We start from the raw sequence: 15,673 nt of genomic DNA, 5'->3' as shown, positions 1-15,673 counted from the left end.
GCTGCTCTAGCTAGCTGCCTTTGAAGAGCTGCTTAGGGAAAGAGGAAGAAAAGAAAGACTATAAAATCAGCCGCTTAATTGCATCTACTGGTTCTTGAAGCTGCTGTGTGCCTCCCACCCTTTTGAAGTTGTCTGTTGTTAGAGCTGCAAGATGCACATCCTACCCACCAGCTCAGAGCAGGCTTGGTTGGTGCTGCTGCGCAGGGCACGAGGGTAGATGTATCGCTTGGTGGCAGTGGGTGGGTGCAATGTTGGGACTAGCCAGCCGGCATCGTGCTGGGCTTCTCCCGACAGACTATTCTGTTGCTTGCATAAAACACAATAACAGCCCAAGCCTTTATTGCTGTCATGTCTGCATTTTTTAAGGGTGTTGTTACATGTGCCCTGTTTTGGCATAAATTCTTAGAACTGTCACTAAAGTTCCTGTCCCACTTTTGTGGATAGCCTGGTGTCCTGGTTTCGGCTGGGACAGAGTTAATTTTCTTCCTAGCAGCAGGCTTAGTGCTGTGTTTTGGATTTAGTAGGAGAAGAATGTTGATAACATGCTGATGTTTTTAGTTGTTGCTGAGTACTGCTTATGCTAGTCAAGGACTTTTTCAGCTTCCCATGCTCTGCCAGGTACACAAGAAACTGGGAGGGGGCACAGCCAGAATAGTTGATCCAAACTGCCCAAAGGGCTATTCCATACCATATGACGTCATGCTCAGTATATAAACTGGGGCGGGGGGGGGTGGCCAGGGAGCAGCGATCGCTGCTCGGGAGCTGTCTGAGTATCGGTCGGCAGGTGGTGAGCAATTGCATTGTGCATCACTTGCTTCGTGTATCATTATTATTATTATCATTATTATACTGTTACTATTAGCATTACTATTTTACTTTATTTCAATTATTAAACTGTTCTTATCTCAACCCAGGAGTGTTTCTCACTCCTCCGATTCTCTCCCCCATCCCATCGGGGTAGGGGGAGTGAGTGAGCGGCTGCATGGTGCTTAGTTGCTGGCTGGGGCTAAATCACGACACCTGGCTAAAGAGCTCTGGCCACTGGCCTGCTCAAACCCAGGGCTGTTTCAGGGGCTTCTCTCTGATCCCTTCACACCTCCTGCAGGGAAGGGGACAGTGCTGTGGCTTCAAATGAAGCTCAGTGACTAGAAGGGAAGTTTCTGTCTGCTAAGCAATGGACAAGGTGCAGGAAGTAGCAAAGCAAAAAAGAAGAGTGTATTTTACACTCCTGCAATCCCTCACGCTTTCTGTGCCTGTGTGTAGGATCTCCACGTTCATAAGTCCTTGAGCTACTATTCAAAGGAGCTTTGACACCTCAAAATCTTCTTTCTGGTCCTCTTGTAGGAACTTGTAATTTCCTTTCAAAACCTCATAAAAGCCATCGTCAGTGAAGTGTTCTGGCATAGGGGAAATGCTGGGAATATTTGCAGAGTAAGATACTTAATCCAAGGTTTTCAAGTGGTTTTATACAAATTGCTACATATGAAAACAACTTCATATTGAATTCATCGTATTACACCTACGTGATAGTCACAGAATGTCCACAGCATCACCTCTATGCAGATCTCTGATAGCTGAAGATTATCCAGAAAATTGCAGTCTGAAATTTGTTTGTATGATTATTTTCATTGAATATTTGTGGATAGCAAACACTGAATCTAAATATCAGAGTATATGCCCAAGCATTTTTTTCCAACAGAGAAAGGGCTTCTGTTGTCCATGTATTGTTTTGTAATAATCAGTTTTGTTTTGAAGAGGCAGAGATACATTTTGAATAAGCAATTACATTTGAATAAGCATATTAGGATACTTATCCAAAATTTGTCTAAAACTGGACTCCAGATTTCATGGGAATGGGGAGTTCCTTTCTAGTATTTCCATCTAAATGAGTCAAAAGTTGGTTAAAGCATTAGCACACTTAACTGCACTCAGCCAGGCTCTAGGAATATTACATGGCATCAAGAAAAAGTAAAATGAATTTTAAAAGCCACTTCAATTTCGACTTCTCATTTCCTTTCTTTGAGGTTATTACTTTGTTTAAAAAATGAAAACTGTATGCCCCTCTGTTCGAACTTTATTACTGCTTTGGCAGCATTACAGGAACGTTATTACAGGACATTATTTTGACTTATGTGGTATTGACTGACTTGATCTGTTTGAGGGGTGGAGGAGTTGGTATTAAACAAGCACAAGAACACTCCCAGCTTTGGCACTTACTTTTCAGTGTGTCTTTGAGTTTGTTGAGAGCCCCCTCTGAAAATCTCCTCTAACAGTGCAGAGATTTCTCGCCCAGTGTTACACATTGTGGCCAAAAAAAGAAACCTGTATCCACATCCTTCAGTTCTCAGCCAAGATTGTGCATTGGGCAGGAAGTCTGCTGCTGCACCTGAGGACAGGTACCTGGCTTAAGATTTATTACCAGCACTGATATGTGTGCACATCTGATTGCTGTGTTCAGTAGGAGTCACTGCTGCTTGGCTTGTTTGTGTTTTTTTTAATTTCATGTGTTGTCACACCACAAACAGAAGCGCCTGTTGCTGTGAGCCAGAATAAAAAGCACTTGGGCTGAGAGCTAATGAGCAGTATCCTAGGGCAAGGAAGGGTGTGGGTGTTGCAGTGTTAGGCATCGCAATGGCTGGTTCTTAGATATGAAATTCATGTACCTCAGGACATCCCTATGCAGAGGAGGGATCCCGTTAAAATAGCACCTGCCAGGGGCAAACCGGGGTAAATGCTGAAATGAGTATAAAGGCATAGAAGATGTTGGCTTTTTATGGTCTCTGTCTGCTGGGAATCTGCATTGCTTACCTGCCTGCTGCCTTCCCCTCACAGACCTGTCTTCTGCTCACACTCAGTTTTCCTCAATAAGAAGGACTTTTCTCCCCCTGCACAAAATACATTAGCAGCTTAGGGGTTCCCCAGGATGTAGGAGAGCAGGCTTCAGTTTCCTACCTTGCCTGAAGGCATTCAGTCCCATACCTCCTTATCTCCTACCTCCCAGTGGAAACTGCCCCAGGTTGTTAGGGCAGTTTCTGATTCAGGGCCTTTTCTACTCCTTCTGTTGAAATTTCAAGTGTTCAGTAATTATCAGGTAAGATACAGAAATAGTCATGGGGGCAGGGACTGATCCTTAGTCTTCCCCAGTGATTGTAACCACTGAGCTGTGGGGCAAGAAGCCAAGAATGGTTGCATGCTGTGTCCAGCTCTTCGGGGCCAGTGAGCATCCTGCGTCATCAGGAGGGACGGGTGCCGGCTCTGTGCTCTCCCCTTCCAGAGAACAGCCTGTAGACTGTTTCCTGGGTTGCTGTCCTGGGAGGTGAGAGTCTTCATCACAGTAAGCAAAGGAGAAAACGGAATGCATAACCCCACATCCTAGGTGAGTGTTAACATCGACAGATGGTGGAACATTATCCTCTCCTCCTGCACAGAGGAAAGGGGAAATAAGATCTACCCCTGTATTTTGAAGGGGTCTGGGGTTGTCTGTGTGCTTTGAGGATGATCCATACAAGGCAGGGTGTTTCATGTCTACACCAGTGTAGACCCCCATTAGACAGAGACCGAGCTGCTCTGCTGTTCAGGAGCAGAGGTCCTGCTGCAAGTGTGTGAGAATGGGCAGTTATCTGTGGCTTTCTGGAGGGGAGTATCTGTTTTTTAACAATAATGATTATGAGGAAAGATTCCTGAGGGCTTGTTCTTGATGAGCCTGCCAAGCAGCAGGTATGACTTGACCTATCCTTTTAGCCTTCCGGCTGTGTCTCCCCGTTTGCTCACGATCCCTGTGTTTTTGTGTGTGTGTGTGTGTTCAGAAAGGCATTTGATGCTGATTGGAACTAATTCACCACCACAGTGGGAGGAATTCACTTACATTGCTCTGTGCAAACAGCTATAAGCAGTGATAATTAATAGCCCCTAATTGCTTAATCAGTGTAAAGTTTTAGACTGCATCATATGTGAAGGTTTTTATTTTGTGTGGATGACTAAAGCCCCAATTAATGCATCAAGTCATACAGACTTACCAGTGCTGTCTGTTCTAGGCAGAGAAAAACAACAGTGTGTTCGTTACCCCCCTCAGGTCCCTTTCTGTAGTCGTTACTGTGGCCTGAAGACATCGTTCTGTAGCAGCTGAAGTAACGTTACAGTGAGCTTCCTATCAGCTCAGAGCTGTCAGCAATAGGTACGAATCCAACAGCCTGAGCCCATTCGGTGCTGCTGATGTGCCCTTCTTGGCTTTTAATTTATTCCTTTACCTCTGGTAGCCAATCTCTCTTAAAATCAAAACTGTCTGCCACCAGCGTATCTAGCGATACTCTGTAATTTTGCAGTTCTGAACAGATCCCCGGTCCCTGTGCGCACGTGAGGGTTGTCTCCATCACACATTACTCAAGAAAATGCGTCCCCCTTTGGTATTCAGTTTTTGTTTTCTTTGGTGCTGGTTCAGTTTTATCTCTGTTCCTGCTCCCCGCTCTCCCTTGCACTGTCCCTGTATCTCTCCCTGTGCCTGTCTTTCAGGGTATATCTGTTGGATTGTTTTCATTTCCCAGGCCTATTTCCCATGCCAGTTCCTTTTCAGCTGCCTGTGCCTGAGTCCCTCTCCATTTGCGTGCGTGTCTCTTCTTATCTACTGAGGAAGATGAGGGGAAGATAGAGGTGTTGAATGGCAGAGTTGGAAGTCCCTATTGGAAGTGATTGTTAGAGGGAGTTTGCTTTCACTGTTATTGAGCCCCAGTGGTCCCCATATGCTGGATGCGTACGCACCTGGCAATTAGGGGGTGGGTACTAGAAAGCTTTGATTTATGGATGGTGGTAGCATCCACACTAGGTGCTGTGCTTTTCCACAGTGTAAGTATTCATCATTGATGAACACTATGCGATTTTTCACTGTAAGGGGATCCCATTAATATTTGTGCAGGGTACCTCTATTGGGCATGGAGACTTCAGGGTAGAAGCAGCAATAGAGATATGAGACAGAAAGGTCAGCTGAATTGCTGCCATTTACCACAATAAAAGTGACAGTTATCAGTGCAGGTACAGCTTGTTAAAGAAAAGCCTGAATTTTATGGGGCTAATCCCATGTTGGAAAACTATTTGGTGATACATTGCGAAGTGAACTCCTCTGACATCAGTGAAAGCAACATAGTTTGATAGCAATAGAGGAATTGACCCTTGGATTACTGTATCCCATAATGCTTCTACAGAGAGTAAGAGAAAATGAGCACTAGATATTTCTATAAGACACTTTCTTCTTTTACAGAAAGTTTTACTTTATCTTGCGACATGTGTCTCTCCTGCCATGGAGAAAGGAAATCCTGAAAAGTGTGAGTCTCTGTTAGGTAATTAACTTTCAAATCAATAGAAGAGATCTGAAGGCTAGCACAGAGCTGGTAGAAAATGCAAAATGATTTTTACTTAACAAAGAAGTGTGACTGAATGAATGAATGTGTGACAATAGGAATAGTCAGACAAGGACACAGAAAGCATTACAGCCTTATAAAGGCAGAACAATCCATCACAACAATAGTATCTTTAATTCTCGTTAATGCTGTGCGGCAGTGTTTGAATTATATTTTGATTTTGTTATCTCTTCATACATAAATCTAAGCAGTTTTAGCTGCCCAGAAAAACAACACGGAAACGTATTTAAACCTTCTGTCCCATCTAAGCAATGGAAGGAAGAGACTGGGACTCTTACCGCAGGGTATACCTGGAACGTCTTGGACCTTAGGGCTAGTTATGTCTAGAAACATCTATATGGGATCTCTAGCATTTTTGCAGGAGTGAATTTTTTAGGTGAAGGATGAGTTTATAAGTAGCTTACAGAAGGTAATAAATGATTTATAGATGTTTTGATAGTTAATCAATTATTTTAGACTGTTAGATAAGTAAAGAGGCTGCTTATAACCATGGCTTGTAACCATCAAAGCCACTTTATTTTGGCTGTGTTTATTCACACTTCAGTATCAGTGTGTTGCAGATATGCTAACATTTATTAATGATTTATTAGCCTAGTAGAAACCATCTGTAAATGCAAGCTTTGTGCAAAGTGAGACCATTTCTTCTCTTATTTCTGCTTTCCTTCTCCTACTGAGAGAGGTCTGCTTGAGGCAGCTGGCATAGCTGATGGAGAAGAAGCAGTGTTTCTTCTCTGTACTACACTGAGCTTAGAGCTAAGGGGAGGACTTCATTTTTCTTGTCTTCTCAGTAACTTAATCCTTCGTGGTTTTACTGTTCCTGAAATAATAAAGTCAGTCTGGAGCCAAAGGAAAGCCCTTCTCAATTCTCAGGAAAGCACAAGGATGAAGTAACCTTGGTCTTTCCCAAGCTAGGGAGCAAATGTTTTCTGCTGCTGACTCTCCCCAGCTGGGAGAACAGAAGCGTCTCCCGCAAATAAAACTCTGTGCTGGAAGTTACAACAATGATACTCTGCCCCAGAGTCCGTAATGAAGATCTGTTGCAGTAGTATTGGCTAAGGGAAGACAAGTGCAGGAGATGAGCCATTGGTTTTCTATGTGGAATTTGCCAAAGCAAAACTAATTCTCATGCTCGAGTGGGAATCTGCCCTTTCTAAACTTAGATTTCATAACAAACCCTGTAAAAATTATGTAAGCCTCCTTTTAACTCCTTCCGCCCTCCTCTGCAATCTAATGAATAAAATGTCGTTGTGTATGCAAAACAATGCTACCATTCAGGAGTAGAAATGTACTCTAGCGTCACATCTGTAATGAGGCAGGAGACTTTTCCAGGTTCTTCCTCTCTATATCTCATGTAGAAAAGAAAAAAAACCTTTTCTTATATGTCTTCACTAATGTGCAAGAATTAAGTGAATGGCCAAGGTCATGCTTCCAAGGTAGGGCCCTGCAGATTTTTTTTTTTTTTTTTGTGAAATTCCAGCTAATTCTTGACTCACTGTTTGATTGTAATAAGAACATATATGATGAGTTGTTACAGATGGGCTGTTTCACTGCAGCTGAGTGTTCCTAGGTCCCACCAATTGCCACCAGGACTTTAGGACACTCAGCATCTTTTGATGTCAAGAACCAGTGGAGGAAATCACAGGAAGGAGGTCTACCTCTTTACTCTCTGCTGTATCAAAACAAAAGGAAGAACACTTCTGCAGTTTCATGGTTTGCCATTTCTTCATTAGTGGTTTCTTTTAGCCTGTACTGCTGTATGTTGGAGGGTTTTAGAATATTTTAGACACACAAGGAATAACAGGAATAATTTATTTTATGCCAAGAGTTGTTTGATAAATTTTTCTGAAATCCGTTGGCTCACTACAATCTAAAAATCCTAAGAAATATATACAGAAAGATCTGAGAGAAGTAGTATAAATATTTCAAGGACCCCATCAGTCTTAGGGCCAATAGATTTATTATCATTTAAGCCCAACATACAGATCTAATCGTAAGACCTGTTCCTTGCATGAATGCTCCTTATGCTCCTGGCTACTTATGTTGACTTCCATGGGACTGTTTTTGTGTCAGATTTACAGAGCTGATCTTTAATGGGTAGCAATCTATCCTTATTACAGTGGGGAAAAACAGGTGAAATACAGAGTTATGTGAGGGCAGAATCTGAACCAGTTCATACTGAAAGCGAAGTAAGTTATTTTTCTTTTTAAACAAACAAACCAATATAGACACACTCTTTGGAGGGAGTTTGGTTTTTGTTTTTCATTCTCAGTATATTTGACCTTCAAAAGGACATGTAACAATGCAATTCAGAGGTGTGCTGCCTACAAGCTCAGGTTCTTGTGTCTGTGCAGCTGTAGAAAGAGAAAACAGTGAAGCAGACTTTGGGTTCCCAATGAGGAAAAAAAGAAAACTGGCAGCCTTTTCTTGCTATATTGTTAAATATCTCTATTTAAATGCAAGTGATCATCTGACACTGCCAAACAAAGTCATGTACCAGGAAGCAGGTGTGCATGTTACAAATTATTTTTGAAGATGCTGGATCACTTTTATTTCCAAGAGGAGTAGAGTTGGCTGAATACATTTTTTGGTTGTGTACTGAGGGTCAGCTCAGCACCTAGGAGTTTCAAATATGAAGATTTTTATTTTAAGTGTAGCTTTTGCAGAAGCGTGGGTGGCCTCTCTAGTTAGACATCACTTGTAGGGGTGCTTGAAGTTTCTTCTGTGTTACCTCACTGCACATACTGCAGTGGAAAGCCCAGTGCATACAATATGTTTTGGAAGGGGGTAGAATCCAGGGACAGAAAGAGGAAGAAACAGCCGAGCTGGTGCCTTGTTCTGCCTCTGAAACATGTGGTTACAAGTGATCTGTGCGGTGCTTTATACTGCATCTAGCTGCAAGACTTCTGGCTTCCTCCCTAAACTCCAGACCCCTTAAGCTAGAGAGGCATGAGATTTGACTTCAAGGAAGGATCAGGCATAAAATAGTCTTGCAAGAGGAGGCTCTGCTGTCCATGGGTTGATTGTTCCTCCCTAACTGCCCCCAGCAGGGATGTGCCTGCTCAGGTGAGGACCAAGCAAAGCAAGTGGTGAAAAGGTTATTTGAACATGCATCCGGGGCCCTACCCTTTCTCCTTCCCACTTCTGTTGGTTAGGGATAGCCAGTTTATGAAACGCACTTCCTGAGGAACATTTTTGTTCAGTTGGGTGAGCACCAAAGCCAACAAACAAACTGTATCTGGGTCTCCTCGGTTAAAATTCTTCCTTTAATTTGCTCTTTACCTCACCTTCTTTTTAAACTTCCATTCTTATAAATCAATATAGATGTATTTGCTTTCTGCACAGGGTTCCAGTAGTCTTTTAATAATCATAATAATCATTATTACTGATTAAAGTTGCATTATTCATGCCAGATGGAGTCCCCTCCCTGTCAGCCAGAATGAGTTTGCATTATGGAGTTATAGTACATTTGTGATCTAAGTAAACAGATGGCAGAATGTGACAGCAAATTATGTGCTGGTGATGTCAGCAACAACGCTTCCCGAGTATAATTGCTTTAAATGAACATGAATGCAGCAAGGAGCTGGTAGTTTTAACAAGGTAGTTGGCATACAGTGTGGTAATTACTGTACAACATCATCAATAGCACCATGAATGCTGTGTGAGTGCTGAGGGAAGAACACTAGCTTTGAAAAAGTAGTGATGGAAAGTCCGACTTTACACAACTGTCACAGTGGGTTTGCTCAACTGTATAACATCTCGTAGGTATAAGCACACTGCTAGCAGAGGAGCAGTGTTTTCTTTTGGAGTGATACAACCTTTGCTGAAACACATTTTGCATTTTGTCCGACACTATCTCCCAATCAGGGCATGTGGGAAGTATTTGATTTAGTGTAATGGAGCAGTGTTAGCAGCAGCTGCTGTTAATACAAGATTGAAAGGTAAGCTTCTGGATCAGGTTCAAAGGGGAAATTTGCTTAATAGAATCTCAGCAGTATTTAGTGATGAATAAAAGTTTAATCAATGATGAGGTTAGGTTCTTGTGGTCAAAAAAAGCAGCAATAAGGACTGTGTGTAGTCTTCAGCAGTGCTTATGGTGGGTTTGTCAGTTCATCCCTTCAGCTCTGGCTGGGTGTAAAGGGCTTGGCTGCCTACACCTCAGGCACTGCCACACCTGGGTTTTAGCAGCTGGGGCACAGGGTGCAGTAAGGCAGGCTCGCTGTGTGTGCTCTGGGAGCATTCAGCATTCAGGAGGGGGAAGAACTAAGAACAGGAGTGTGACTGAGCTCTGGCCCCATCTGAATGGGAGCTGCACAATGAGGTCTCCATTCGCTGGCAGTCAGGACTGGCGTGGGACTGAGTGTTTTCTCAAATAATGTAAGATGCAAGCAGAGGAGAATGTGCCAGTTCTTCTGCCTGCTTTCCATTTCCTTGCACAGCAGTCAGCATTTAGCCGTGAAATGGAAGACGTGAACTCAACTCCCTCTTCAGTCCAAGCGGGTTTCAGTCACTAATTACTAGGTAGTTTATAAAAGCTACCATTTCTAAGTCTTCCTCCTCCATCGGTATTTTACAATAAAAGCACCTACAGTTCCTTTTCTCAGGACTAAACCTGTCAGCACATGGAAGGATGATGTAGAGCATCACCTCTAGATTCTGAAGGAACGTCATGTTCCTTCAGAAGCGTAACTGCAGGCAACTAGAGAACCAATAGCCAGAAAAGGAAGGGTCCTGTGAGCTTAGCTGTCACTGGGGTTAAGTGGTTGCACAGGGCACATTTCCTTTGCCATGATATTGGACATGAAGACTATGCAAGCTTTTGGGGGTGAGGGGTGGCTTTTAATCAAAGGCATTGAGTTTATCACCCCATTGTTCAGATGAAATTGAACATGAGATAGATAGATGTCCTCTCTAGCACAGCCGTCTCTTCTCCTGTGGAGGAATGAGTGGGTCGTACATAGGATGTAGAGAACAATAGTAATAGCACTGGGCGATGAAATTGTTCTGCAGTCCTCCAGACTTGTTAATCTTTTTTTTTGTTTGTTTTAAAATATCCCAGTCATTATACATAGAAGGAGGTATTTAGGGTATAAAGCACTTAGATAAGCAGCCATATTTCATATATGTTTGACACCAGTTCTGGCTATTTATCTGGGCCTTTTTTACAGGCACTGTTTCAACCTTGGTAAAGCATAAAACCCCTCCAAAGACAAGGTGGACCCTCCTCTTCAGCAGTTGCTGGATGTTGAAGAAATGAAAGGAAGCCAGACTTCTAATCTCTCTCTCTTTACATCTGTCCCGCAGGTGGCCGATGCCACAAGTCCTGCACAGGCCGATGCTGGGGACCCACAGAGAATCACTGCCAGACCTGTAAGTATGCAAGACTCTGAGAAACAAAGGAGTGAAAAATGATGTAACAGGGATCCTACTTTTTTTTAATCATGAAGGGGTGCTATAAATTCTGGTTTTAGTATAATTCTAAAATATTTGACATTTTTTTTCTGTATGTTTGTACCAACAGATGATCTGCTTTTTTTTCCACCCATGTGAATTTATGTTTTTCTTTTTTCCCTTGTGACTTCTGAAAATGCTTAAGCTAACTTGAATTTTCTTTTCACTTCTTGGCGGTAACATGGAGCACGGCTCCTGAGAATATTGATGGTTATTTTGGAATACACTGAAATGAATACTGCAGGAATAGAAAAAACTGCAAGGCAGATTTGGAGATCTTTAATGATGGCCTGACACTGCAAAGTTCCTAATGCTAAAATACTCTGTTAATTTCAGTGGGAGCCTGGGAATATTAGTTATCTTGCAGAATTGTTCTCTTTATAATAACTTCAGAATATATTTGAGTTGTATTGAAAGAGAGAATAAAAGTTTTTTTGTGAAGGAAGTAGTAAGTGGAAGGTTGTTCACAATGTCTGTCTGTCCTCTTGAATTTAGAGAGCATTAAAATGAATGAAAAAGAACTATATTGAGAGAGATTCTTCCTTGTGTGCTTTCAGCTCCTTCAGATAGGCACTAAAGAGCTAGAATTGCAGTCACAATATTAGCCAATATAAAAGAGGAGAAAATTGAGAGCTGTCTTTTCCTACAAGTGTTTTTTTTTCTTTTTTCCCCCTTATGGGAATAGAGCTATCCTTTACACTTCCTTTCTTTGAAATTTAGGAGGGTGGAAATCAGTTGTGTTTACTGGAGTCACTCTTCCTAGGAAATGAAATGGTTGCTGATATCTCCCCCGGAGAGCATTGCTCTAGCTTGTGCTTGTTTCCTTGGCCAAGTTGTAGATAGGAGGAAGGGACTGTGAAAAATTAACCTCTATCAAGTGAGCACACCAACTAACTCTCTCAACTGATGATAGCCCAATGTCATCTGCCTTTTTTGTTGGAAATATTAGGAACAGTACAACTATGCTTTTTTTTTTCTACTTGGAGCAAGAGATAAGAGGAAATTATACATGGCAGGCAGCTTGACATGAACGTTTTATGAGTGAGCATAAGCAGGAAATCCAAGCTGACCTCCTGTCCCTGGCAAAGCGAGGGGCACAGCAACAGAGCTGCGTGCCTGCAGAGGCTCTGCCACCCTGCCGGGCGCTGCGTTTCATTCAGCAGTATCAGCTGATGTTGCTGGCAAAGCTGATGACAGTTACAGCTCTGCTAAAGTTAACATGTTCTTATATTACTGTTTCATATTAAGCTTTATCTGCGGGTATGATTAAAAACACTTTAGGACAGGTTGTAGGGATAACTGTATAATGAGCCAGGTACAGTGATGCTAAGCAGATGATTCTTTGTCTGAATCAAGCTAATACATCTCCTTCCTTTGCTGGCAGTCTTTATGAAAGCCCCAAAGAAATCAGTGCTCAGAAAGCCTCCTTACATCAAGCTTATGTGCTGAAATAGATAATCGAAAGGGACTTAAACCCTAGCTGATCAAATTATTTTATATCATGGTAAGAATTAATTAATGCTGTTTTTTTCTCTGTCCTACTGAGAGGCCTGTTTGTCTTTTAAAACTAGTAGCTCTGTAAGAACCTGGGTAATTCATCCAAGCTTGAGTAGACTTCTTCAGGCCTTATGGTGGTTAGCTTATCCAAGAACACTGTGAAACCTTGACAATTATATAAGGATGATATGATCCTGGCTCAGGCATTGGCTCCAGCAAGCAGAGGCGCCAGCCTTATGTAAAGTTGGAAAGTCCAGCTGGACTCTGTGTGGCTGCGGAAGTCCATGTGGCAGGATCAGCTCCCATGGTCTCAGCCTCTACAAAGCACTGCTCTCAGATAAGTGAACTGATTTGGTGGATTAATGTAGTAATACCAGAGAGAGAAAAACTTATCTGCAGTGTTGTGAAGTCAGAAGCGTAGCAGAGCTGCATGGTAGGTTTGCTCCAGGAGTGACAGCTATCTCTCTCTTCACAGTGACTGCCCGCTCAAATCCAAACAGTGGGGACAGGCTGAGGCACAACCATGGATTTAAAATAATAAACTATGGAAAGACATATGCCGTCTAAGTTCCAGGGAGATACAGAGATCACCCATTTCTAATTTGAAATAGGTACTCTGCGGCCTTTTACCTTCGAGCACACTCTGCAACCTCTGATTGTCAGAGACAGGAGTTAATTTCATATCGTATACTTCCTCTTTTCCTCCTTGACCTCACTGCACCTTGGGTAAACAGCAGGATTTAAGGAAAAGACTGACTATTAGGCTGGCAAGGGGAATTTCTTCATTGCACTTTTGCAAAATGTGGTTTTCTGCAAACTGTTTGAAGCCAAGAGTGTAAGTAGGGACTACAAACATAAAAAGGCAAGTGGTGCTGTGCTTTTGCTGCCTTCATTTCTGACTTTAAAAAAACATGCCTGGCTTTCACGCTTATAAATGTTATTCTTAGATACAAGCCGGAGATAGGATGAATGGTATCATAAACATAGTGTATACCTTAACCTAGTCACCTTGGGGATGCATGTCTTTCAAACACGTGTAGGAAAACACTTCAGCAGTATTACATCCCAGTGTCAAACTATTTTGTTCCTAGAAACAACTCAGAAGCACATCTGCATTTTAATAATTTCATTTTTTTTAATGGAGTCGCTGAAGCAAAAAATTCTAATGATCCCCCCTCCCAAGATAAGATTTAAATTATTTTCCTGGGAAAGGATAAAAAATGAAAGATCTTAATCCATGTCTTTCATTTCAAATTACATATGGAAAAAAATCAAAATCCTTTTGTTTTTTGCATGAATATCATCTACCTAGCTGCTTCTTATGTTGCCTTCCAGCAGTGTCTCTCTGTACTTCTAACTCCATCTGAAACACCACCTGCATCTAACTCTATCCTAATGTCTCTCTAAATGTGACAAGAAAATTTACATATTTAAGAAGACAGTTAATAGGAAATTTAAAATCAGCTGTTCTGTTAGGAGGTAGAGAAGATGTAATTTCAGGGTACTATTTTATGCAATTAACAATTCATTTTTCTTTTATAATTAAAGTATTAGTAAATATAAATACTGAACATTTAAAAGCTAGATGGTATTCTTTGTTTCAGTGTCAGGAAAGGCTAATGTGGAAATACTTTAAAAAAGAATATTTTTCAAAGAGTACTGGGCACCCACTAAATCGAATGTAAACCACTTTAAAAAAAAACCCACAAGAACAAACTCTTTTGGAAGTTACTAATCAAATTTGAAAATCTGTGGTTAGGTTGTTACTGTTTCTGCTGATGATGTCTGTTATGAGTTTGCTTTTTTTTTTACTTTTTGTATGAAAAGAAATTGAAACTCTTACAAATTGAATACATTATTTTATTAAGATGACAGAATATGCACTTTGTCCTAGAGGAATGTAACTGAAACAGAGGAGAAAAATCTAAATTAAAATATAGGCCCAACTAAGGGAATGCAAAAAAGGCAAATATCCTTTAAACAAAACCCAAAACATAAACAAAACCCAAAACATAAACATTCAGCAAATGTAAAATGCTCCATGACTGTGTATGTGTACAGGAGTTTGGCCTGAGCATAATTGTATTTATACAGTCTTTGTGCAGCTGATGTTGCTAAGAAAAAGATGCCAGTGCAGTAAGTACCCAATTAGAGCAGCAAAAGGCAAGTGGGAGCCTGGTGCGGGAGACAGAAAGAGCTGAACCAGCAGCTTAGATCAATCAGGGTAACCCAGCATTTTCGCTTGGAGCCAGCATCTTTAATTAAAATCCTTGTATTTCTCTAATAACTTTGCATGTTCATAAGACTTTGTCATTGATTTCAGTTACTTCCCATTTTTTCCTTCATAGATTTATAGTGCCCTGACATAATTAAAGATTAAGGGAAACAATAAGAGAGACTGATTAATTGCACACATATATGAAGTGCTCATTCCACCCTGTCCCCAATACAGCTTATTGCTATATTGCAGTGAAATACTAGCAGAGATTGACAGTCAGTGTTCTGCACTCCCCCAGAAACCCATCCCAACGCATGGCACATTTTTTGAAGACCTTGTTGTTTGCCACTGTCCTTTGCTGTCCCAGCCCTGACTGTGACAGTTCTGTGCACCTGAACCCTCAGATTTCTTGGGATGCCACAAAGGGTCAGTAGGCATCCGGGCAGGTAGTTGTGCTGACCCTCAAAAGTCTGGTTCGAAACTTGGGGCCTCAGCTGTGATTAGTGAAGGGTCTCTTCACAGTTATGTTGGGTGAAGAAACCAGTATCTGGCACCTGAACTTCCTCTGGGGTCCCAGCCCAGAACTCCTGTATCTCACGTGTTTCTGGGCTGCCAAGGATGTGATGTGAGGGCTCCTGATCACCCCTGTCCCCAGCTCCCCTGTGAACAGTCCCCGCACTAGGTAGCCGGAGGAGGAGGTCGGTATTGCTCCACTCTTCTCTCTCAGCTTGCAGCAGGGTTGCTGCTGCTGCGTTGATGCTGCCTGTTCGCAGCTGCTGCCCAGTTCCCTACCATCTGTCCCCGCTCTCGGCACCATCTTGAGCCACGTCTCCCCTCTAGGAGCCACCTGCCAACATTCATCAGCCTGAACATACGGTTTGATATTTTGGGTAATATTTACCTTTACATTTCACTCTTTTGGATAGGTTTTGAGTCACACCTACAAAATCAATTGATTGCATTTTGAGGAAGGTTTTGGGGGGAAAAAGCTTGCTATCTTTTTAAACCAGTGCAGCTATGTACATTTTCTATAGGGTTACCCCATGATAATGATTGTAGGAAGCTGAACTGTTGAGTTATGTTTATTGGAATCTGAACA

At 42.0% G+C, this 15,673-nt stretch overlaps 1 protein-coding gene across 1 annotated transcript in view; it reads left to right on the top strand.

Annotated features, from left to right (window-relative positions):
- ERBB4 (erb-b2 receptor tyrosine kinase 4) overlaps positions 1 to 15,673 on the top strand; it is a 429,738-nt gene that overhangs the window by 217,090 nt on the left and 196,975 nt on the right. Inside the window, exon 5 of the mRNA XM_075710522.1 lies at positions 10,713 to 10,778. Within this exon, the coding sequence (XP_075566637.1) occupies positions 10,713 to 10,778 (66 nt within the window). The remainder of the gene's footprint in view (positions 1 to 10,712; positions 10,779 to 15,673) is intronic.

Source organism: Pelecanus crispus, chromosome 5, assembly GCF_030463565.1.
Source record: "Pelecanus crispus isolate bPelCri1 chromosome 5, bPelCri1.pri, whole genome shotgun sequence".
Classification (NCBI taxonomy): domain Eukaryota; kingdom Metazoa; phylum Chordata; class Aves; order Pelecaniformes; family Pelecanidae; genus Pelecanus; species Pelecanus crispus.
This window is presented reverse-complemented; position numbering and strand designations above follow the sequence as displayed.